The 25,932-nt window shown below is 44.3% G+C and overlaps 1 protein-coding gene across 1 annotated transcript in view; it reads right to left on the reverse strand.

Annotated features, from left to right (window-relative positions):
* Window positions 1-25,932, reverse strand: part of ARHGEF9 (Cdc42 guanine nucleotide exchange factor 9) — a 317,600-nt gene that overhangs the window by 252,532 nt on the left and 39,136 nt on the right. Inside the window, exons 2-4 of the mRNA XM_050964604.1 lie at window positions 20,092-22,115; window positions 11,034-11,181; window positions 8,075-8,184 (exon numbers count right to left, since the gene is read on the reverse strand). Coding sequence (XP_050820561.1) covers window positions 8,075-8,184; window positions 11,034-11,181; window positions 20,092-22,047 — 2,214 coding nt within the window. The 5' untranslated portion in view covers window positions 22,048-22,115. The remainder of the gene's footprint in view (window positions 1-8,074; window positions 8,185-11,033; window positions 11,182-20,091; window positions 22,116-25,932) is intronic.

Below are 25,932 nucleotides of genomic sequence, written 5' to 3' on the forward strand. Positions count from 1 at the left end.
CCTTCAGGAGCCTAACTACACTGCCCCACACTGACAATACAATTGATACAAGCACTCTGTGTGAGGACGTGCACCGCCGACACAAGGAGCCAAGCTTGCACGAGCGCACACACACGCACACACACGCGCGATTTAGTAACTGTGGTGGCTGTATGCCGACATAAGTTCGGTCGACATCATTTTGTAGTGTGGACGTAGCCTGAGACAGCTCCATCAGCACGCCATTAGTGGAAGCCCTCGAGCGGACAAGGCCCAGGCTCCACCCCAGTGCCATCCATCACTGCTCTACGCGGAAACCCAACACTCTGTTAGAAATAACTTTTAAGAGAGACAAAATGCCCTGAGCAGGATAAACATTCAGGCACTATTGTCCAGCTGGTAGAAGCAATCAGTAGGTAGTGTAGTTGGAATTGCATCCATCTCAGCCACCAGTTTGTAAATTCAGGATAAGGGTAGCCCATTCACAGCTAGTTTGGGGATGAGCAAGTTCATGGCAAGCCACGTATGTTCATACAGTGCATCTTGCACTCTGCTCAGTTCATATGCCACCATGGATCGGAAGCATTAGCCCTCAGTTCCCTAGCAGGCTGCACAAGGTTGCAGTTTCACTGCTCACCAGGGATTTTAGAACTGCTTTCTGCCCAGGCATATGTATGGTGGGCATCCAACAGCAGCCAACGAGTTTACCATTCATGGGGTTGAGTATTAGTTATGTCAAGGTCCGTCAATTTAGGTTTACTGACGACTGCTCCACCTCCTGTGCGATCTGATGTCACACGACGCTATGCACACTACATGTATGCGCACACAAATGCATCTTGCAGAACTGGAAAGCAAGTATAGTCACGGATATATTTAGGAAGCTCCTGGAGTTGAATGAGAAAGAATGAGTTGAATGAGAAAGAGGGTACTGGGGAAACCATACAAATGTCTTAAAACTGTGGCAAATAGTACTTCATGATAGGTTTAGCAACCACAGGGAAAAAATATACAAAGCAGACATTCCCTGGCTGCAAAATGATTGAATATTTAGAGCCAGGGAAGAGAGAGATTAGAGAGGATACATTTTCCTGGCTTTCCTCCACGCATACAAATAAATCTCTGAGTGCATTGGTGCACTGATATTTAAACTAATTAGCACAGACAAATCCATGGGACTCCATGCTTTTCTGTCAGCCTAGTCATATGGACAGAAGGCGATTGAAAATCATCATGATTAACTACAGCTCCCATGTCAAAATGCAGCAGTTAATGATCTATTCCCCCTGAAATCAGTAAGGCAAGAGAAATACAGTGTGGGACACATTTCAAACAGTAAACAGCAAATATCTCCACAAAATTAAATGCTCACTCAGCACTGCACTAGGAGATAAAAATAGAGAGCAACAGAGCTGGTGTGGAATACCAAGCAGAGCTCCTTGCTATGGCTGCACGGTGTCACTGGGAGAAAACCCAGATCAACCCTCCCTTCATTCCATTCTTCTGGAGAGAGCACTTTGGTTGAATTTCCTGTTCCTCATAAATGTGCTGGTATAGAATTAACTTTGGGGAGCCTGGGATTGCTTCACAGAAGGGATCTGGCTCACATGTACACCATCACTGCCATTACAGTCCCCTGCCTGCTCCAGAAGTAGGTTGCTTGTCAGAGAACAGCAAAGCCTTTGTGACTATTCAACACCTTTATGCAGCAGGTCTGCATACTCCCTGCTACTAGCACAGGGGACAAGAAAGAAACTGGCACTAATGCAGATGCAAGATTTCCATCTTAAATACTCACACTGCAGCTTTGCCTGGCACAAAAGATTGTGCTTTAATCCTTTTTATTAAGATGCATCACAGGCTGACAGGAAGGAGTAGGGTCTCCCACATCCAAGTTGAGTGATCTAACCACAGGGCTAAGAATTATAAGATGGCTACTAACAACTCCTCTGGCCAGATTTTAAATGGGACCTGAACCATTAGGCAGCCTCGTGCACACCTACCGGATCAGGCCCCACACGTGAGAGAGGCACTCTTCCACCTTATCTTCTCCCCCCGGTTCGTGGATTGCTCCGAGGCTAAGCAGGAGATAGGTGTCTGGCCACCTAGAAGGAGGCAGCAGTGCACATGCTCTAACACAAAAACCCTAGGTGTCGAGGGAACTTTTACACTGACAGTTTGGCACTGAGTGAATTTAGGCACCTACAGACTTTGGCAGCAGTTCTGTGGATTGCAGTGAAGCCTAAAACTGAGACTTAGGTGCCTAAGTCTGCGGTTTAGCCACCTAAATACCTGTGTGGATCTAGCCCAACAAGCCTTCCCTACCCCAGCCTGGAGTTCTGAGTGATTCCAGCCTTACAAACATTCCCCTTGCCACGGCAGTGTGTGGGGGAGAGGGGAGGGGTACTGGGCGCTCTGGGGAAAGGTTGAGGCTAGGTAGGGAGTAGCGGGGGGGGGGGCGCAACTCATCTTCTGTCCCCACCAGCAGCCACCGCCTCCTCTGCCTGTTCTTTCCCTGCACAGACACAACAGAGGGAGCAGCAAGAGGGGAAGCTGCTTGGCTGCTGGGAGTAGCAACTACAAGGGCATCCCTACTGATGCACAAGGATCCAGTTAGGTTGCCAGACACACGTGTGACACTTGGCAGCCTTGTGAATGGGAGCGTGTTCACTGACTTCAGTCAGCTTTGGACAAGGCACTTAGCACTTTACTGGCTTACAACCCAGAGGTAAGAGAGGTCATTCCCCTGCCCAAACAATACACTCAGTGTTTTTAAAATGCAGAGAAGTGCAGCCCTATTTTCAAAAACCTGCACTTTGCACACAGCAGCCTCTTGGGATTCCCGGGGCCACCTCTCACTATCAGCAGTGTGCCTTCGATGGCCTGTAGTGACATTCATTAATTTTTCTGGCACTGCCCCAATTCCTCCAAAGATTAAGATAACACTGGTGCTACTAATGGCAATGCTACACTGACCCGGCCTCTTGCTCTCTAACTTGCTCTCCCTCCATTCGCAGCATGGAAACTAGGCATAGTTTCTTCCAGAACTGGGCCAGTGGTTTTGATTTACCACCCTTTCGAGCAACCTGACTTTTTAAACAATCCATTTGGTCTGTGGCTGCAAAAAAATGGATTGACAAGAGATATCCAAACTCTGCAAATCTTGTCTCAGATTTACAAATCTTGCCAAGATTTTCTAGCTAGCAAGGATTTGATTTTACAGCCCTACAGCTCTGAGCTCAGGAGATGAGAGATGGATAGGCTTTGAAATGCTGCCATTGTGATCTGTGTTTGTAAATCCCACTCGTGCCTCCTTTAACTCAGTGGATCTGATTTATAAACCCTGATCAGCTTTTGCACACCTGGCTATTCCCTGTAACTAAGCCTAAGTGACAAGCTGCCTAATTGCAGTGATGAGCAAATCTCAGAAGGTGTTCTGATTAGCACTCCAAAGTTGTTTCTCTGAGTTATCTGCATCTCTTGGGCTAGCAGTTCTCACAACACAATATTCTCAAAGAAAACCAGGAGTACTTGTGGCACCTTAGAGACTAACAAATTTATCTGAGCATAATATTCTGGCACTTCTGCTTCTGACCCTGGCAGGCAGGTCTCTTTGCTCATCAAAAGGAAGTTTAAAGGTCCATTAACCTTTCCAGTACCAGAATCTCATCTTTATGTCATTCAACTGGATGGGAAAGCTTCTTAACCAAGCTTTCCTGGACCTCAGAAATGTTTTTTGCATGACTTGAGATGAAAGTTTAGGGGCAGGGTGCTGAGTTTTTCATTTTAATCCACTTTCGGCATGACTCTCTAGTTACCTACCAGAAACAGGGCTGTTTCCTCAGATTGTTTGGGATACAGACTCTCTTTTGTGTGTGTGCACAGTGCCTAGCAGAATTGGGCCCTCATCTTTGATGAGAGCCTATAAATGTTATTGAAGAACAATTAATAGTAATGTTTAGAAGAGGTATTTTTTAAAATGAAGTCTAATGCTTCCTGGTAAATCTCTCTAACCTTCTGTGCCATGGTAAGTTAGAGAGAGAACTGTAGCAACAGAATCACAGTGTCACGGGAGGAATGTGTATTATCACAACAGTGACAAATACCAAAGCTGCTAAATACAGGGCTGTTCTTAATAGGTTAAGAAAGTTTGATTTATTAAACTTGGCCAACCACAGGCATGCATCACTCAGAGCCAGCTCCTGAATATGGTAATGTTGTATATCATATAATACAGCTGATGGCGTTCTCTGATAGGGCTTGAGTATCATACAACAGAATATATCACTATCTATATCAGCAACTCCCCATAAATATTGTTGCTCTTCTTTATTCAACAGTTGGCTGGCTCCAGAGCACAGACAATAGCTCTGTTGGTGTTGGCTCATTTTATCAAGATGGCTAATTGTTAGGAGCTTGCAGTTTTGAGTCCAGTGTGCACATCACCAAGTGGCACATCCCAAGTGGCACTAATTCACTGACAGAGGTTCAGTTTGCTCCAAAATCCATCAATGCTAACTTATGTGTCAGCCAAGGGATGGGCATCACTTAATATAACCAAGACGGGGGTTCTCTCTTTCTGTATCTCTGGTATCTGAGCATGCTCCCTCCACTGCATTTCCCAGCCCGTTTCCCCCAAAGGGGGTGGGGGATTCCTCCTCTGTCATGACACTGGGCCACACAATGACAAGGATACCTGCTGGATTCACTTGCCCTATATGACTAAAAAAATCAGTGAACCTCTATGTCTACACTGCAATTAAAAACCCGTGGCTGCCCTGTGCCAGCTGACTGAGGCTCGTGGGGCTCCAAGCCTGTTTCACTACACCGTAGCTTCTGGGGTTGAGCTGCAGCCCAGGGTCTCGGACCTCGCAGAATCACCTCCCACCTCGCAGAATCAGTCGGACAGCCCAAAATCACCTCCCACCTCGCAGAATCAGTCTGACAGCCTGGAATCACCTCTCACCTCACAGAATCAGTCTGACAGCCCATAAGTTTACACTGCAAAGAACCAGCCCCACAGCCTGAGCCCCGTGAGACTGAGTCAGCTGTCATGGACCAGCTGCAGGTTTTTAATTACAGAGTAGCCATATCCATAAAGGTCATATCCTGTAACTTTCACACCTGGAAATTCCGCAAGAAAATCATTTGAAACTGCAGGGTTTTGCATCGAGACCATGAATCAGCCCTAGGTTTGTTCAAAAGCTTTGCAGTTAGTGTATCTCACAGCTGTGTATATTTTGCATGCTTTAGGTGGAAGGTGTAACAAAACTCTCACCACCAGGTTGGGTTAGTGCCGCTTGCTGCAATAATTAGAGTGGCGCTCACACCAAAACATTGAATCTAAACAACAGGTTTCTAAATTATTTAGATTATAAATTCCTTGGGGCAGGGAGCTTATCTTCACACCTCTGTAACAAGTCTAGCAACTCTGGGCAGCACAAGAAGTTCTAATCTAGATCTGAGCTGTGTGGCTGCCTCTGTGACAGGCCAAACAGCCACAAACTCTGGGAAGAAAAGAGTTTTCAGGTTTTTTGGTCCTCCAATTACAATAATAGTTTGTCCCTCAATTGAGCCTCCCAGCCTTTACAGATTTAACAAATTAAGCCACATAACACATACACACGAGGTGGGAAACCCTTGTGATCCTAATTATAAAGACAGGGACGTTGAGGCACAGGTAGGTGAAGTGACTTGACCAAAGTCACAAAGTAAGTTAATGGTAGAGTCAGGGATAGAACAGAGCTGTGTCCCAACGCCCATCTCTGTGCTTTTACTACCAGCTCATGCTTCTGTTCTTGATTTGTGTGTATTCATTACCTGGCAGAGACTTTCAGCTCCATGTACATTCTGCAACCAATTCATGCCAAAGATATGCTGTCCAGCAAAGTGGGAGGATCTCCTTACGGAATTACCCCTCTGGGAAGAGATTGTAATCCCAAGGAAAGTGAGCAGAAATTAAGGGCTGACCATCTTGATCTGACTCTTGGTTAAATGAATGTGATTCTTCTCTGTGGATTATATTTCAGCCCGCTAAATAGAGAAGTAATTGAAGGTGGCAGTCAAGGCACAAAGCTAACAGTTTTCAGAGTGGCAGCCGTGTTAGTCTGTATCAGCAAAAACAATGAGGAGTCCTGGTGGCACCTTAGAGACTAACAAATTTATTTGGGCATAAGCTTTTGTAGGCTAACAGTGACTCCTAAATGCCAATAACCCTTCCCTACATGTGTTCAGTGAAAGCTGCAGAACCCATTAAAAACAAGGAAGTCAGAGTAGTCAACACGAGTTATCACTAGTGAACCATTTCTATCACGAAAACCAGACATTAAGCAGCAGGGTCCTCTTTAAAGATCATGTTTCATGAAGGCAGCTGATCAGATACAGAAGGGCAATTACGTAAAGGCATAATAAAATTGTACAGACACAGCAGGGAGGCAGCAGTGGCAGCAGCTGTGGGGAAAATGAGGTCAGTTTGGATCAGTACTCAAGTATTCAGCTATTTACCAAACACCTGAACTTCCGGGTGTGAAGAATTCATGTGTTGTGACAACAGACATAACTGGGGTGCTCAGACTAGTACCCGAAGCTTCTGTGACTCTATAGGCAAATACTAGTACATGGTGGCTTTATCTTCTTTTTGGGCCCTGCCACTACAGGTCAACATCTCCCTCACTCTCTCTCTCAAAATCTGGGCTGGAATATCATGAAAACAGGGTCCCTTGTAAATGGTCAGTACTGTAATTCCCTCCTTGGTCTCACCTGGGAAATCCAGTGTTCATGGGTGCTGGCCCATCCTTTGCTCACCTCACTGCAAAAGAAAGCCCTTAGAATGGTAAATTAACTTTTTTTTTTTGGCTTGTTCTCCAAAAGCTCTTCTTTGCTGTGGTCATCCACATGAGCATCATGCTGAAATCAGTGAGACATCAGAGTACACACAGTACAATCAGCAATACAGCAATTGAAGTGCATCCTGCCTGAACACAGCAGAAAGCTTGTGGAGGAAAGCTCCAGTTACCCTACTCCCCACCATGGCAAACCTAAGCAAGAACCAGATTAATACTGGTACTAAATTGATTTGCTTATATATTGCCTAAAGCTATTTCTGAGACTCCCATCTGATCAGTAAAAAGCAGCTTCCTCCCCTCACACCAGCTGGGAAATCATTCAATGTACAGTACATAGAGGATTAGCAATGTAGCTGGCTCATGATTAAGGCAAACCAAGATCCTCTCATGAGATGTGCTGGCCATCTTCAGCTCCCAATGAAGGGCTTCCTCTCAGATCCAGGCTCAGGAAAGACAAGTGTCACAAAGTGTCCAACGAACTGGGTATTCACCCACAAAAGCTCATGCTCCAATACGTCTGTTAGTCTATAAGGTGCCACAGGACTCTTTGCTGCCTTTAAGTGTCACAAAGAGTATCATGTAGTGAACCTGACTTCCAGAAAGCAAAGACATAGCATGAGGCAGCTACCAAGAGAATTCTGAGCCTGGAGATGCGGTGATATGCAGATCGGGGAATGCTGGCACAGCTCTTTGCTGATTTTCTTTGATAGCTTGCCCACAACTTTCTAACTCCAAGACAAAGATCCAGCCTAGTCCCCACAACCCCAGTGGGTTTCACTAGTGAGTTTGGCGATTACACTGTCAAAAGGAAAAGCATCCAGATTTCATCTGTATTTGCAAAACACTTTGGAAAGAACAGACACAAATATGTCACAGAGATAGCAACAATAATGAATCCAAAGGATATACGGTAATAAAACTACAGACAATTTGAAATTACAGTTTCCCCACATCTGCGAGGAATATTCAGCCAAAAGGAAGGGAAGGCCCAGGCCCCGTGTTAGGTTGTAAAGTCTTTGATTTATATCCGATGGGAACTAAACTGGGCAAAAAAGGTTAATGCTACAATCTTTATATTGCCATAAAATAATCCACACTAATTACAAAAAAAAAAATCTGCTGCTACAGAAACTGTGTTCTGGATTCTGGAAGCTTTTACTTAAGCATATTGTCAGATTATAAGGCTAAGTACGCACCAGACAAATGCCAGCACTAAAGCAGGTAAAAATATATTTCAAACAATGCCTTACTTTATTAACTAGCAGCTGTTCAGCTCCAGGCTTCAGGGGCTTCCATCTACTTCTACCATTCCTGCCATCTCTGCGTACCTCCAGAGTCTTTGAACCCAGGTCATTCTCAGCTGCAGGACAAAATCCACACAAAAAGAAATTAAAGGATAAACACCATGTCCTGGCTCAGTCTGTGGGGTGAGGGCTGTTCTGTTTGAATGAAAAAAACAAGACAATGCGAAAATACTCCTTCAAGCTCTACTTTTTTCTTAAAAAACAAAAAAACAAAAAGATAGAGAATTTATTTCAGTGCCTAATTCATACTCTTGAGATGGAAGAAAAGTATCCTAGTTTGGATGCTGTTGAAATTCAGACATAACTTAGAAGCTCAGGCCTAAATTCAGACTTGGCGTAGGCAGGTAGGGACAGACACACTAGATCACAAGGCCAGGATGCTATTCCACAAGCACAGGAAGAATATAATTTGAACACATTGTTATTAAAGGTCTGGTATCTCAAGGACCATAAGTTCTAAAACACTTCTTATACATCTCCGGAAATCCCAGCCATGGCAGTCTGCAACGTGAGACACCTTGAAGTGTAACTGCTCCTTTAATCTACGCAAATCAAGAACTAAAAGGCCGAGTTCCAGAGAAGCCAGGATGTTTTCATCATCCCAAGCATCCTAGGGCAGTGCACCCATGGAAACAATTGCACTTCAATGGAATTGCACCCACTTACACCAAGTCTGAATTTGGCCCTATAGACAACTGAGCACCTCCTGAGGATTCTATACCTGAAGGTGCAGCTGGCTATTAAGGAGATACAGATGAACTAAGAGGTAAGTTATGCTTAATTCAGCTATATTGTTCTAATCAGCCATGAACCCAGCTCTTCCTCCCAGCCCCCACTCAATGGTTATAGCACAGTTCTGGGCAGAAGTTTAGTTTAGAGAGGTTTATTTCCCTCTCATATTGCCCATGGTTTGGTCTGAATCACTTCCGCCAGTCCACCCTTCACACAATGCTTGCCTGGAGTGATATCCACGGGGCAAGATGAGCTGTAGAAAGGCACCACATAGGTCTGCAACTGCTGCTAATGCAGGCTCCTGAGTCAGCAGGCAACACGTGGCTTGAGCAGAGCACAGACAGCGTGCATGCCTGAGTGTTCATTCGCGTCCCCTGGGGCCTGCCATCCCTTTCAGGAAGGAAAGATCTGAATTCTGGAAAATTTGCCTGAGAGGTGTACAACATCAATTTCCCTCTTTCCAATCCACCCCTAAGTCCAGACAGCAGTTGCACTCAGTGCTAACCTAGGATGGCTGCATGACTCAGAGATGGGCCCAAACCAAAATCCCAGCTCTAAAATATCTGCTCCAGACTGTGAAACTGGCCAGTGACAGGATGAGCTGAACTTTCAGGGGCGTTAAAACATGGCATTTTGTTCTGATTCCCAGTGATATGCTAACCATGAAATTCGTACCCATGGACCCAATCCCACACCCAACTGAAGTTTTGCACCAGATCAGGATCCAGACTGGAGATGATTAGATCTGGGGTTCTGTCTCAGACCCATCTCTAGTTATGGAATTGCATTCAGGGCTGCTTGGACAGGGAACCTGATTTTCTTCCAGCATTACTGGGAGGGAGAGAGATTGCACTGAAACCTATTTCCTAAATGCAGTACTGACATAGTCAGCCTGCTATTATTTTTAGCAGTGCACGTTTCTCTTTCTAGTCTCTCAAATAAACAAAAAGCAAACCAAGCTGCAGTGTGAGCACTAATTACAACTAAAGGATGATACAAGACTAAAGAGGCAACATGCAGATCCTGTAACACTTGCATTCTTAAAAAGGCTTATCCACTTCCACCCACACACTAGAAACGTATCAGTACAGAATAACATTCATTTCAGTAAGCAGCTGCTTCACCCTTTCACCACTGGTGCTTCTCATATCTGCTGTGCTGCCACCCTCCATTAACACTTGGTTTCAATCAGTGGCATATTTGGATGTATCTACATGGCTGGTATTCTTGACCTGGACATACCAAGAAATCCTAATGTTCAGGTATTAGTAATATTGACCCCTTAGGAAAGAACCTCCATACTCTATATGTCATTCTTCCTAATCAGGGAGGTTGGACATTGAAGACACCTATTAGATCATCAGCTCATCTCGCTGCTAGGGACCGTTCCCTGCAGTACATTCTCTCATGGAAGTAGATGACAGGGGATGGATCACTCGGTGATGGCCTGTTCTGGTCATTCCCTCTGAAGCACCTGGCATTGGCCACTACTGGAAGACAGGATACTAGGCTAGATGGACCATTGGTCTGACCCACTATGGCCATTCTTATGTTTTCCCCAGAGTAGTTTGGAGATAGGACTTGTACCAATTTCCTTGGCCAACTATTTCACAGCATAATATCAGAAACCTGAGTACAATCTATTCCCTTCCCTATTGATCAGAAAGAAGATCCAGATTGGAAAAAAGCTTTTCCTTCTGATGTCACATTCCCAAACAAATTTCCCAGCTGGATCTCTGAGAAAATTTAGTTGATCATTCATCTTCTCAAACGACAATATTCACAAAGAGACTACTAAATTACAAAAACTGTCCAGGACACAAAACTGGGAAGAAATCACCATGTACAACAAATGAGGTGAAAACCCAGTCACAGGTTGCTAAAAGGTTTTTACGCTTCAGAGCATCATCAATCTCCCTTTTGGTTAATGAAAATCTTGGGACAGGAATTAAAGAGAGGAAAGATCCATTATTTGCAATACATATGAAGGTCCTAATTCATCAGGGTTAAACTCTCTACAGCTTGTGGCTATGTCAACCTGTTCCCCCAAGTTCCAGATTTATAACAAATACAGATGTAAGTCCAGACCATCTCTCCTAGTCCCTAGCCCAATGCTGCCCTTGTTGCTTTGGTTAAAAGGCAAGTCTGAGTAGTCAAATGAAAGGTGACTCACCACCAGTGCTCAGCAACAGCCGCCTCCTCCAGCCCAGTTGGTCCAGCCCCATCGGAGTGCTTTGGGAAAGGGGTAAGGAGCGACATCTGTCCAAAAGGATTTTGAAAGGAGGTGCTTGTGGTGATGGATGAAGAGGGTGAGACAGGGGCTGGAAAAATAAAAGATTGTGGAGTAGGTATATTACTGCCTATAGTTTGACAAAGGTCAGACTCAATTATGGCACTTTTAGTGCAATGGCATGACTCATGCCTTTCTCCAAGACATTAAACTCACTGTAACGCACCCTAAATGGGCCAAACAAATCTGTGACCACTTAATTGTTTGCATTGGAAAGATTTAGACTTGCTGATCATCTCTGTATAGTATCAGCTTTCATTTCCAGTAGGTCGCTAGCTTGAACTCAGATCCAGGGATAAAATTTTCAGAAAAGCACACAAGCCATTTAGGAGCATAAATCAATGGGACATAGCCTCTTATGTCTCTTGGGCACTTTTGAAAGTTAGACCCAAGGTCACTAGTGGTCGAATGTTGTTCCTTCCTGGTTATACTTTGTTGGCCTACCTGAAATAAGTAGTTTGTTATCTCAGTCTAGTTCCCATGTTGACGGGTCACAGCAATCACCACGACCACAATCCACATTAACTCAGAGAGGTCAATAATTGAATGGCACGGAAAGTGAACTATAACGTACTGGGACATGATCCCTCCAAAGCTGGAGGAGGCACACAGTCAGGGAGCAGTGTGAGGAGTTTGCACGGTCTTTGTGTGTGCTATGGTTAAAGAGGAAAACATCAGCTCCTGGTACTGGCTATCTTGCCTCTTACTCTATAATTTGTTTTAATTACAGATATCACTTTTCTTTTTAAAAGCACACGCTCAGCTAACTTTACAGATAATGCAGAATGAAACTTAAGACTGAGGCCATGTCTACATCTAAAATTTTGCAGCACTGGTTGTTACAGCTGTATTAGTACAGCTGTATAGGGCGAGCGCTGCAGAGTGGCCACACTTACAGCAACCAGCGCTGCAAGTGGTGTTAGATGTGGCCACACTGCAGCGCTGTTGGGCGGCTTCAAGGGGGGTTCGGGGAACGCTAGAGCAAACCGGGAAAGGAGACCAGCTTCGCCGCGGTTTGCTCTCGCGTTCCCCGAACCACCCTGCAAACCGCAGGGAAGGAGACCTGCTTGCTCGGGGGTTCGGGGAACGAGAGAGCAAACCGGGAAAGGAGACCAGCTTCGCCGCGGTTTGATCTCGCGTTCCCCGAACCACCCTGCAAACCGCAGGGAAGGAGACCTGCTTGCTCGGGGGTTCGGGGAACGCGAGAGCAAACCGGGAAAGGAGACCAGCTTCGCCGCGGTTTGCTCTCGCGTTCCCCGAACCACCCTGCAAACCGCAGGGAAGGAGACCTGCTTGCTCGGGGGTTCGGGGAACGAGAGAGCAAACCGGGAAAGGAGACCAGCTTGATTACCAGAGGCTTCCTCAGGTATGCTGGGATACCTGCTTATTCCACGGAGGTCAAGAAAAGCGCTGGTAAGTGTCTATACTTGATTACCAGCGCTGGATCACCAGCGCTGGATCCTCTACACCCGAGACAAAACGGGAGTACGGCCAGCGCTGCAAACAGGGAGTTGCAGCGCTGGTGGTGCCCTGCAGATGTGTACACCTCCTAAGTTGCAGCGCTGTAACTCCCTCACCAGCGCTGCAACTTTCTGATGTAGACAAGCCCTGAGAGAGATGAAGCAGCTCCAGCAATACCCTAGCTGAGTTATTCTGAGTACAGTGGATTTTGTTACTATAACAATACCTGTATAAAAGTGAATTATCTCTCAGGTCCCCCAAACCTTACAAATACAGCTGCTTTTCTAGTCATTTGCATATTAGGCATTTTCCAGTGCAATAAACAGAACCCTACATTTGGTCTTTGAAGTTGCAACTTTGTTATGTATAGTAGGTATTCTTGTGGAGCAGGTATGTTCACTAAGGGGGCACAGAAGACCTTCTGGGCAGGAAAGGATTCTGTACACCTAGGTGGAATTTTATTACTTTTGAGATGCATATGCTTGTAAAAAAGAACATTGAAAATTATCTAGACTATCCTGCCCCTTTAAGAACCAAATCCAATAGCTCTTGCCTCAGCTAAAATTAAAGTGGAGCATAGGGCTTGCTTCAGCCAAGTCAAAGCATGAATCATTGCAGGCCAGGAAAACTCACCTAGCTCCCTTCCAGACATGCTTCTGCCCCACCTTGCAGTCCACATCTCCCCTCTAGTGTGATTGGAGCATTAATTGTCTACAGCTGGTCCAGTCCTGCTACCTAAGCAAATCCCCTCTTTCATTACAGACCTTCTTCTGAAGGAAAGTGCTAACCCCTTCCCTGCCAACCCCATCAAAGAGTTTGTGCCTATCTGAAGCATCTGTCATTAGCCCCTTGTCTGAGACAAGATACCGGTGATATTTACCATTACTCAGGTCTGGGTTCCAGTTTATATTGTTCCTGTTAGAGCTGCAAAATTTAGATGTGAATACAAACTCTTCTAAATTCTGTTGAGTCTTCTGAGATAGGTTTTGATTTGGCTTATTATAAGGATAGGGACCAGTTGTGAAGTTACATTAGTAAGCATGAAATTGCAAGGGCTTCCAATCCTCATGCTTCAGGGCATAAGTTGATCACCAGATGGAATCAGGATGGAATTTTTTTTCCACTCTCTCTCTCTCTCTCTCTCACACACACACGAATGGACAGTATTATATCATTAGCTGCATTATGTTCACATTACATCTTCTGAAGCATCTGTCACTGGAGTGTGTTATTCACAACACTTGTCACTGTTGTTTTCTGTCTCCCAAATGTATTTATATGGTACCTGTCACCATCATTTCTAGTTCTGGGATCACAATTCCTATGTTCTTGCTAGAGATAGGCCACACAATTTAGATCCAGACCCAGATTTAATCCAGTCAAAAACAGGAGTGGCAGGGAATTTGAATGTGAGGCGTTAGTTAGGATCCATCTCTAGTTCTTGACTGCACATGCCTCTGTACTCTTTCACTACGCTTAGAAATAGTATCGGAACGTCTATTTCAATTCAAGGGGTCACACAGAAAGGAATAAAAATTACAGAGGTGGTTTTCTTGAAAGTTGAGTGCTAACTGCTAACATGACCCATACATTATACCCGGTACCTGTGAAATAATACTGAAAACAAACAAACAAAAAGGCTTTGCTGTTAACTAAAGCAACCATAAAGTGGCTGAGTATTCTTTGGCTGTGCCTCCACCAAAGTAATATTGAATTCAGACAAAGAGGCAATGGCCTTTTTAGATTAATAGGAAAAACACTATAACTTTCCCTCTCTCAAGCAGTGACTACCTTTCATTAGCTAAAGAACAATTGTCTTGAAATGGCCAAATGTGCAGTGACTCTCTGAAGAATGGCTTCATTTTTTAGAGTTATACAATTCAAAATCAGGCTTTTATTTTTATTCTGACAAATGATGAGTCTCAGATACACTCTATGAGTTAGGAAACCAGCAGATATTTCTGTGGACAATGTAACAGTACCAACTGGGAGATTCACCGGTTCTAAGGGACCATTGTGATCACCTAGTTTGACCTCCTCTACAACATAGGCCAAAGAACTTCCAAAATCATTCCCAGAGCAGATCTTTTAGACCAGGGATCGGCAACCTTTGGCACGCGGCTCACCAGGGTAAGCACTCTGGTGGGTCAGGCTGGTTTGTTTACCTGCCGCGTCCACTGGTTCAGCTGATCACCGCTCCAGGCCAATAGGGGCTGCAGGAAGCAGCATGGGCCAAGGGATGTGCTGGCTGTTGCTTCCTGCCGCCCCCATTGGCCTGGAGCAGCGAACCACGGCCAGTGGGAGCGGCGATCAGCCAAACCTGTGGATGCGGAAGGTAAACAAACCAGCCCAGCCCACCAGGGTGCTTACCCTGGTGGTCCGCGTGCAAAAGGTTGCTGATCACTGTTTTAGATAAACATTCAATCTTGATTTAAAAATCACCAGTGATGTAGAATCCAGCATGACCATACGTAAATTGTTCCAATAGGTTAGATAAATGTCTATCAGGGATGGTCTAGACAGTATTTGGTCCTGCCATGAGGGCAGGGGACTGGACTCGATGACCTCTCGAGGTCCCTTCCAGTCCTAGAGTCTATGAGTCTATAGTTATTACCCTCTTTTTACTATGCTTTTGGGCTAGATGAGAGTTGCATCTATGTATCTTAGGTATTTACATGGCTCCCATTACCACAGTAAGTGAGTGCCTTTAATGTATTATTCCTCAAAACATTCCTGTGTTTTGAGGATAAATACATTTTACAGATGGAAGCGGAGGCAAACAGAAAATAAGTTTCTTGCCCAAGGTCACGCAGGAAGTCTACATCAGAATAAAGAACTGAACTTACATTCCCCAAGTCCCAGGCTAGCACGTTACCCACTGGACCACCATTCTTCTCTCGATTAGGAGACACAATGGTAGCCAAGGTACATTTACCAGCCATTCCAGCTTTATGTATGTTATGAATGCAGGAGGACTTCCTTGTAGGTGAACTAGCAATAAGACTGGTTAATGGGAAGAGGCTGCAGGGAATGTGTGACTTTTTATAGTTCTTTATTATTAATTATTATTCTTTATAGTACAGTAATGCCCAGACACCTCAACTAGGATCAAAGCCCCAGTGAGCGGGACACTGTACAAACATGTAGTGTAAGACAGATTGTAAGCTGTTTGGGAAGGGCACTAATTAAAAATCCACAAGTGGTTATAACAAACTAACATAGGGAGCAGGGAACAGCAGATCACAATTAGGGTTACATGGATTAGCCATGTGCCAACTAGTTGGCTGAGTCAAATATGTATGAATAAAGCCACCAGCCTTTATAAACACTGCCAAATCTCTCACTGACAGCAAAATAATAGCATTCCCAGAGAAAACACAGTTAAAGAGTAAATAGAAGTTTTTGACATTAAGATTTTACTAGTACCTTGTGGTTAAAATAAAAAAGTGTCTGAAAATCAGAACAGCTTGGAGACAAATGCCAATTTTAGTTGTGCCACTAAAATGTAGCTACTACAGAATAGAACATAGCAGCCATTTGACCCAACCAAGATTTAAGAGAGTGGAGAAGTGAAGTATAATTTCTTGATTTGAAATATTAGTCTGAAGTTTAATCAGTGGTACTCTAGCTGTCAATGGGCCAATATTAACTGCGAGTTAGAGAGATAACTCTGATGATCAGCTCTAGGAAATATCCCTTCTCCTGGCTACTATGTAGTTACAGGTCTCAATGGTAATCTTTGCGACATTAAATGCCAGACAGCCAACACAACAATAAACTAAACTGAAAAGGCCAGTGTGAGAACTTGCTGAACATTACCAGCAAATTCTTGTCAAATAGAGAAGAAGAAAATAGCAGCTTCTCCCAGTTGTGAGAAGCAAATGGAACCAGCTGCTACAAAATGAATATAAGCAAAGCTGAAAGTCTGTGGCTGAATTTAGAACTCCTCAGTCCAAGTCCTGTGCTTAATCAGCAGACTATGCACCTGCTCTTCTACTCAATGTACAAGGCAGAACAGGCATGTGCAGAGAGAATGCCCTTCTAAGTCCCTGAATTTCCAAGGTATATCCACACAGTGTGCAGTTACTGCATGAGAAATTAAATGCGCCACTCATGAATTAATGCATCAGTTACTCTACTAGCAAATAATGTTTGCTAGCATTGCTCACACCTCAACATGTGGAATGCTTTATGGGAGATCGTTGATCATGCTCCCCACTAATATGGCCTGCTTTAAAGGGGAATCTTTAATGGCAATAACAATTCAAGCAATTCAATGATATTCACCAACACTAAGGTGAAGAAGGGGGTTGTTCCACCAATGACCTTCAGCAGTATCAACCACAGAACGACGGATCACTTCATAGCAATCTGGGGCAGTAGCTGCCTGTTTTACAAGAGAACCCCTCCATACCCAGATAGTCTCAAGCAGCATTCAGAAGCTAACCTGAATTGATCTTCACAACGGAGCTTAGGCGGCGCTTACAGACAAAGTGGCAGGGATCTGTGAGTGAATAATCTGTTGCGGCTCAGGTTCAGACAGCCATCTTGACACGACACCCAAATCCTATGCTGAAGATGACCTTCTAGACAGGGCTGCAGTCTGCAGGAATCTGACTTTCACAGCTCTGGCTGCAGCAAGCCCCCAGAAAAAGGTAACAGAGACAACTGACTTCCTTACCGGGTTATTCTATGCAGCTACAAGAATCTGCTGCTAGAAGGAATCCATAAGGAATCACTTAGGACTGAAAATTCAAATCAGTAGGTAGCTGGTAAAAAGTTAGTTCCTGAAAATCGAAACATACTGATTTCACCAATAGCCAGCAGAGGGCACAGAAGGATTGCAGTTAAAAGTCAGCTATGCTTTCACAGTTAAGAGTGACACTTTCCTATTAAGTGTGGAAAAGACTGGTCTGAAATAGTCAGTACCTGGAGGTAACTGGGATTGGGTGGGGGAGGTGTCTACAACAGAAGTGGGCGTGAAGTGGTGTTTGAAACATGAACCCAGATTGAAATTTTGCCATTGTCCCCCATATCATTCCAAAACCCTGGATCGATAACACCCCTCCCTCCCAAGAACTGGATGATTAGAAATCAAGAGCTGGATTTTGCATTTTAGGCCTGTGTATGCTCTAAAGTCTAAACCATTCTACAGCAACGACAACCAGGCATCCTCCCTTCCCACCCAGCCACCACCTCAAACTGATGGAAGCTGGTAGAGAACATCATTACATCAAACTTGGGCATGCCTGGCTCCAGGCTGACTTCTTCCCGAAATGCTGATATTGTATGATCAGCAATTTGATGCTGTGAGGTCACTCCTGGGAGCTGTGTGCTCTTTTCGGGAGAGATCATGTGGATTGCAGGGAGATGTTAGATTTCTTGGAATGGTAGAAATGAAGATGGCAGCTTTGGCCAGTTTGCAGGTTGGGTTTTTAAATTGTCTGAGCTCCAGAGGAACCTGATGTTCGCCTTACCAGTTGATTCTAATATTTAGCCATAAGCTGAAAATCAGGATGCAGATTTTACTCTGGCGCTGTGGTAGATCAGCTTGTTAAGGTTATAACTTACTTTCCATTTGCAACTTGATTTTACCTCCTACTATTCTTTAATTTCCACAAATCCTTTCTGGCTGAATGGTTTGATGTGTCCCAGGAAGAGAGGAGAATTTTGAATAGGGTCTGAGAGCAAATGGACAGGGCAAGTTTAAAGTTAACAAAAAGTCTGAAAAATAAGTAGTTTTTTACCCTCTGAAAATTATTAATTATTATTATTTATATTAGGGTAGTGTCTAGAGACCCTCATCAACATTAGGATCCCATTGTTCTAGGCACTGTACATGCACATAACAGCAGACAGTCCCTGCCATGACAAGCTTACAGTACATGACAGCCAAAAAAGGAAACAGAGGCAGAGAGAGATGACTTGCCCACAGTCACACAGCAGGTCAGCATTAGAGCTAGTAATAGATGCCAGTCCAGTGCCCTGTACACTAGACTACACTGCTTTTAGCTTTCTTGGGAATGTCTGATCTCACAAAGAGCCTTTGTATATTTTATGGAAGGTTGTTTTGCAGATATTGACTATGACTATTCAACTTCCGAGAAGTTTTCAGGATCCCTGGCAGATTTTAAACCTCACAGGATTTATCACTTAGTCCTCACTGCGGCTGGATTATCATCTTCCCCATCTGAAGCACCCACCCTAGCATCACCTGCCCCCAATGCATGCCAAGTACTTCACCTGAAATCCAGCCCCTTCTTTGAGCAATGGAACTGCAGCCTAGAGAGGCAGGGGGATCTGCTCACAGGTGTCCAGGGGCTGATGGATTTGTCCCTGTATCAGCAAGAGCACAGAGGTCTCTACTAGTGTAATATTCCAGTTTAAGCATGCTGAGTTTGGGATTAAATATTTTCAACTGCCACTCCCTGATAGCACAATCAGGCAAATCCCCCAGATACATAAGAATATTTTGTATAGGAATTCCAGATGGGCTCTCTTCTCCCTTCACACCAGTACCAAATACAGAGGTAAAATAACCCCTCTGCTCCTATTCAAGATTCCCTTGTTTATGCAACCCAAGATCACATTAGCTGTTTTGGCCACAGCTTTACATTGGGAGATTATGGTTCAGATGATTATCCACCATAAAACCCAAATCTTGTACAGAGTCACTGCTTCCTGGGATTCCCTATCCTGTAAGTATGGCCTATATGCTTTGTTCCTATACATATGCGTTTACATGTAGATGCATTAAAACATGGTGTTTGCATGTACCCAGTTTTCCAAGTGATCCAGATTGTTCTGAATCAGTGACCTGTCATTTTCATTATTTACCATTCCCCCAATTTTTGTGTCATCTGCAAACTTTATCAGTGATCTAATGCTTCCTTCCAGGTCACTGATAAAATGTTAACTAGAGTAGGGTCAAGAACCAATCCCTGTGGGACTCCATTGGAAACACACCCGCTCAATGATAATTCTCACATTTACAATTATATTTTGAGACCTATCAGTTAGCCAGCTTTTAATCCATGTAATGTGTGCCATGTTAATTTTATATATTTTTTAAAATTTTTTAATCATAATGTCATGCAATATCAAGTCAAATCTTTGAATGAGTTAAATGTGTGTGTGTCGGGGGAAACTAAAGATGCTTTTTGGAAATAACTGTAAAGTTTCTCTCTATGCTGGGGCTGTTTTTGCCACAGCTATCCTTCCACAGGCACAGGATATGTGTGAAGTGGCCAAATAGTTCTAAAACAAGTAGCTCAGAGATACCATCAGCCTACTGACTCCTTTTTTGTCTGTTTTAAAAGATGTGTCCACTGCCTTCATCCATATATGATACGAAGGTCTAATTGAATTGGAAGACCAGATAAACTATATCAAAACCAGTTTTGTCTGCAGACCTTCTACCCAGGAGAGAGTATTGTATAGTGTCTTATTGCAACAGTGTTACAGTGAAGATTGATCATACCTTTCCATTGTTGAGTTCCCCAAAGGAGACAATTGTACAGAGGCTCATCTGGATCTGATGGCACACTTTACTATACTTAAAGTGACTTGCTTTGTCTGGCCTCTCCATGGAAATTTGTTTGACTGGTAAACTTATTTCATGTTCTTTGATAGGAGAATCCTCCAGTTCTAAAGCTTGCTCATTATCTGTTGCATGTTTTAAAAGAGTAACTGCAAAGAGGCCTTGAGTACCAGTCAGAACACTCTCTGGATCCTGAGTATCCAGTTTACTCTTAGAAAGATCTTGAGAATGTGATTGAGTCTTGTCCAGATCCTGAATATCCACTGGAGTACTCCTAGTGTCCTGAATATACCTTTGAGTGCTACTCATTTCCTGAATACCCAGTTTAGTCTTAACCCTGTCTTTCAAATGTAACTCAATATTTCCAAGTTCCCAAGCATCCGCCGCCACAGAGCTGCCCTGGTCCCGAGCATCCGCCGCCGGAGAGCTGCCCGGGTCCCAAGCACCTAATTCAGTCACAGGCATGTCTGGAAACTGTGATAGAGCCTTAAATGAGCCTTGTGTGCTTAATGGAGCATAATGGTCATCTGGAAGTTCTGGCAGTGGGGAGTTGGATGGACTTGGCCCAAGGTCAGAAAGTTCGTTAAAACTATCATTCTCATTGTTCAGAGCAGAGCTGCTGACCTCTTGAGATAACTCTGCTTCAACACTTTGCTGAGGCAGCACTTTTCCTGTTGAACTCTCAGAACTATGATTATCCCAAATCCCAGAATCTGGAGACCGCAATGACATTCCCGTTGAAGAGAAAGCTCTGGCATTTTCATTCTCAATAACCAAAGACTCTTTGTGGGAGGAGGCTTCCTGCCTTTGACTTCTGAAATTGGACTGAGGTCTTTGCTCTCCCTGCGGAAACGTCCGCGAAGAGCCTCGCCACTTCCTAGCTGCCTCAGCCACACTGTTAAAGAACCGAAGAACACCACCAAAGTGACTGACTTTCATTTCACTGTTTGATTTTTTAGGCTGGCTAACATTCTCCTCACATCTTGTATCAAAATTAAAATAAGAAGCAGAATTATCAGTTATATCTTCTAAGTTCTGGAAATTTGTTTCAACGCTTTGACTGAGCAACTTTGAATTATCTTTGCTAGACAATGAAATTCCCTTCAGATAGCTCCAGACATCAGAGTTTTTTCCTCTCCTGCTCTCCTCGGGAAGCGTGGGACACCTCCTTTGATTGTCCCTTTGTGTAATCGCAGAACTCTCAGAGTTTTCAAAATTCAAAAGCTTGCTCTTTCTAACTGACATTTTATGGCAGTTACTATCATTATCTTCACTGTGTATTCTGACACTAATATCCCTGAGCCATTTATTTTCATTGGCATCAATTTCTGGAATGCTGACATTTAACTCTACGTCTTCAAAGGAAGAATCCAAATCATCGATGTACCCTGCATACGAATGACGGAAAGGCCTCTGACTGTCAGCTAGTTTCTTAATCCTGTAGACTGCCCTTTGGTCACTGTCCTCCTGGTCCTCCTCAGGGATGCAAGAAACTTTGGCTTTGGAGGGTCTCAAATCCACATTTTTAGACATGCTGGAGGTTCTTAGCTTTTTAAAGGACCTCACCCTCTCCATGAAGGACATCTTGCGTTTTTCTTCTAAGGTCTCTGAGGTCTCTCCTAGCAGGATCATGGACTGGGGTCTTTTGTTATTCATGGAGGGACCTTTCCTTCGGCTAACAAAATTCCAAATCCGGTTGCCCTTGGCTTTCTTCTTATACCTGGCTGCCTCTTCCCTTGCATTTTGGTTGATGCCTCTGGAGTTGCAGTGCTGAAGGTCACAAATCTTTAGTGTTTCAGTGCTCCCATCCTCTGGATTGGCTTGAAAAATCTTGTTCATGTATCCATTTGGCACCAGCCTAGTGTGAGTGTGCTGGCAATCTTCTAAAATTTCCATAGTTCCAGTTGGCAAGTTGACATAGAATGTCACAGCTCCATTGTCTTCACAGTATTTTCTTCACGTGGCTTAAGGAAAGAGAATAAAAGAATGCAATTAGCAACACAAAGGGATTTTAAGGTGACATTTCTCAAAACACCAAGGGCCAAATCCTGGCCCTGCTGACACCAGTGAAGGTTTCATCATTGATTTCAATGCAGCCCCACGCATGTGTAAAATTTAAAGTTGCTTAAACATTGATTCAGTTGTGATGAATTAGTGACTATAAATAAACTTCCACACATCAGTAAAGGGTACAAAAATAAATACATTTTATGATAAAATCTCCTCTTGTCCAGTGGCCCAACACGGGTGCTGAACACATAAGAATTTGTGTGCAGAGGGAGGGGGGAGGATTTCAGAAAAATCTCCTTATAAATGCAACTTACATCTTCACCAGACCAATCCATCATGAAGTAGCAACGTATTTACCCTTGAGCGGTTCCAATCCTCTCCTGGCAGCCATTCCAAGAGGCTCCACAGTGCTCCCTTCCCTGAAGCTCAGATAATTGATGGTGCTTCCATGCCAATTCTAAAGAGACAGTCTTTAGATCTCAACCCTGTAACTGTGTCAGCAGCATGGGGACCCCAGTGCAGGACAGGGAGTTCCAAATGGAAGCTCTGCAGTCACCACTGTGATGTATCATAATGTGTACAGGTTCCACTGCTGTGAGCTCCAAAGTATGATATTTGTGATTAGGAATAAAACCACAAGAGCAAGGTGCAGTGAGAGGTGCCAGCAGCTCATTTTTCTTTGTGAGGATATATTTGAACTCCCAGTCATATGCACAGCTAAGCAGAGCCTAACCCTTCTCTGCCACAGTTGGGGCCTCTGCCCAGTACAGCCATGCGTGGCAGAGCAGGATTCCTCTCTATGACATTGATCCTGCAGATCCTTGCCCAGGGCACAAGGCTGTTACACTTCAGTGCAGTTGCAAGCAGAGCCTGCATGTGGATATCAGTAAAGTTAAGCACTGAACAGAAGGAAGGCGTCTGAGCATTCTTATTCTCAACAGCTTAAGGGAAAGATAGTGACAGGATGTAAGCAAAGAAAGGGTGGGTCTGAGAAGACTTAATAATAAACAAATTCATGTGGCCTTCCTCCTGCTTCTAGGATGGAGGAATAGCGGACTGCACAGCAGCATTCTCAGTAACAAAGGATCGGGGCTCCCTCCCTATCCAGCTAATCACCTCTTAGTTTGCATTTCTATATGCAACCAGCACTGCGCCCCCCCGCCCCGCACTTGCACTGTGCAGTTGGTAATTACATTAATTATTATTAATAATCATGTTTATTACAGTAGTGCCTGAGGCCCAACCAAGTTTGGCCCCATTGTGCTAGGTGTTGTACAAACATCAGGTATTAGACAAGTCCCTGACCCACAGGGCTTACGATCTGAACTGACTTCATTTCAACCATTCCCACCAAATCTAAATTAATTGGGTGACACCTCTCATAGAGACAGACGAACCTACAACGGTGGTAGAAACACCAGGGAATTCAGATGTTTATTGAAACTAGTTTGTGACCCTCGAGTCAGCACCCCTTTAACACTGCATTTATTTTTATATGAATTAAAGGCATCTTGTTTTAGTTAGCATCAAGCCATCTGGGCCAGCATAAATGGTTTTGACTCTGGTGATAATCATGGAAATGGACAGAGGTGAAAGACAGTTACAGATAATAATGAGTTACCTCCAGTGTAACATAAAATGCCAAAAACTCAAAGCAAACATCCTGCTCTGCACTGATCTGGAAAAGCAGGACAAGGTCAAGCTTTGCTAATGGTGAGGATTCTCTGGACCACACCACCATCCAGCTTTGTGATGCAGAAATCTTAAAGGATGATATTCAGAGGCCTTGTATGGGGCCTAGGCACCAATTAAGTCCCATTTAAACTCTATGTTGAGGGCTTAAGTGGCACCCGGGTGTCTTGTGCTGACCCCGTTAGGCAATAACAAGAAAAATAAATTTAAAAACTGCAATTGTTTTGTTTAAAATACTCATTGCCAAGAGGGACTATTTGCCCTTCAGCAGCTCTGGAACTAGCCAAAGATTCCTAATCCCCTGGGCCATTCAAATCACTTCACACACATGAATTATTCACAGTGATCATGGCTATAATTTAAAGAATAATAGAAATGAATGCAACCGAATGGCTGGGAAGGGAGCATTTTAAAAGTTGAAAGCTGAAAGGCCACCATGCACACGGGGGTGAAAGGCAAAGTCACAAAAGGCTTTTACTTTTCTTTTCTCTTCTTCTTTACAATGTATAATGTATTGTTCTTTACTGGGTAGATTACATCTGGGGAAAAGAAGACTGAAAAGAAACATAATTGTCTACAAACACGTAAGAGGGATGTTTATAAAAGAGCTCGAGATCAGTTTTGATTAGTCAAAGAGACCAAGTAGCAACGTAGCCAGATCCTGAGCTGCAGCTGATGAGCACTCAGGCATGGTTCACAAAGCAGGGTACAAAAGGGGCTTTAAGCCAGATGTGAATTGGAGCAGTTGCCATGGAGCCAGTTCAAGTGCACTGCTCCAGCCTCCCTCCCTTCCCTCTCACCCCCAGGCACTCTGTATGCTGCACAGACATATTGCTTTAGAGACAGGAGTTGAGGTGATGCCCCTTTAAGTCCCCTCCCACGCCCACTTTGCCCAAACCACTAAACAATTTACAATTCAGTCACCACTGTGGACGATGATGCCAAAGAGATTCTAGCATAAGAGCAAACGAGTGGCAGGACTGCGTAGCTCTGGGGCTGGGTGAAATATGGCACCTCTAAGTCATCAGTTCAAATCCTGACTGAAATTGCTAGTAAAAGAAAATTGTTGTTACATGGTCTACATGAAATGAGCATGGTGGTCTCCCTTTAGTTCCCAGGGGCCACATCCCCAAAAATCCAAACACAAAAAAGCCTCCTCTGTTGGCAGGTTCAGTAAAGAAGCCAAAAACTGAATGGGTCCAAACTATTCTCAGGCCTTGGCTACACTGGTGCTTTACACACCCCTGAGTGCAGCAAGTTGCTGCAAAGCGCCAGTGTAAACAGTGCCCCAGCGCTGGGAGCGCAGCTTCCAGCACTGCAAGCTAATCCCCATGGGGAGGTGGAGTAGGTGCAGTGCTGGGAGACCTCTCTCCCAGCGCTGGAGCCGCAATCACACTCTCACTTCAAAGCGCTCCTGCGGCAGCGCTTTGGAGTTTTGAATGTAGCCAAGCCCTCAGAGCTGAGGGACAGCAGTGGCTCTTCTCATGCTCTAGCTGTTTTGAGGTTAAACAGAGGCCTTCAGTCTGCCGCTCTAGCACTTCTGATCAGCTCTATATTCACACCCACACATGCACAAACACACACAATGACAGAAGGCTCAGGAGGTTTATCTTTATATAAACCACCTTAAAACTTTTTAAGAAATAACAGCTCCATTTGTGACCATGTTTGCAACCACCCACACAACAGCAACAACATAGCTCCAGCAGATACCTCCCCCACCGGCTGGCATGGCAGCAGACCAAGGCCACGTCCAGACTAGGAATTAAAATCGATTTTAGATACGCAACTTCAGCTACGAGAATAACGTAGCTGAAGTCGAATTTCTAAAATCGAGGTACTCACCAGTCTGGACGGGGCGGCATCGATGTCCGCGGCTCTCCGCATCGATTCCGGAACTCCGTTCGGATTGATGGAGTTCCGGAATCGATGTAAGCGCGCTCGGGGATCGATACACCGCGTCCAGACTAGACGCGATATATCGATCCCCGAGCAATCGATTTTAACCCGCCGATGCCGCGGGTTAGTCTGGACGAGGGCCTAGGGGCAGGTTTAAGAGATCAACAGAAGGTCATCATA

The sequence above is a fragment of the Gopherus flavomarginatus genome, chromosome 8 (assembly GCF_025201925.1).
Source record: "Gopherus flavomarginatus isolate rGopFla2 chromosome 8, rGopFla2.mat.asm, whole genome shotgun sequence".
Taxonomy (NCBI): domain Eukaryota; kingdom Metazoa; phylum Chordata; order Testudines; family Testudinidae; genus Gopherus; species Gopherus flavomarginatus.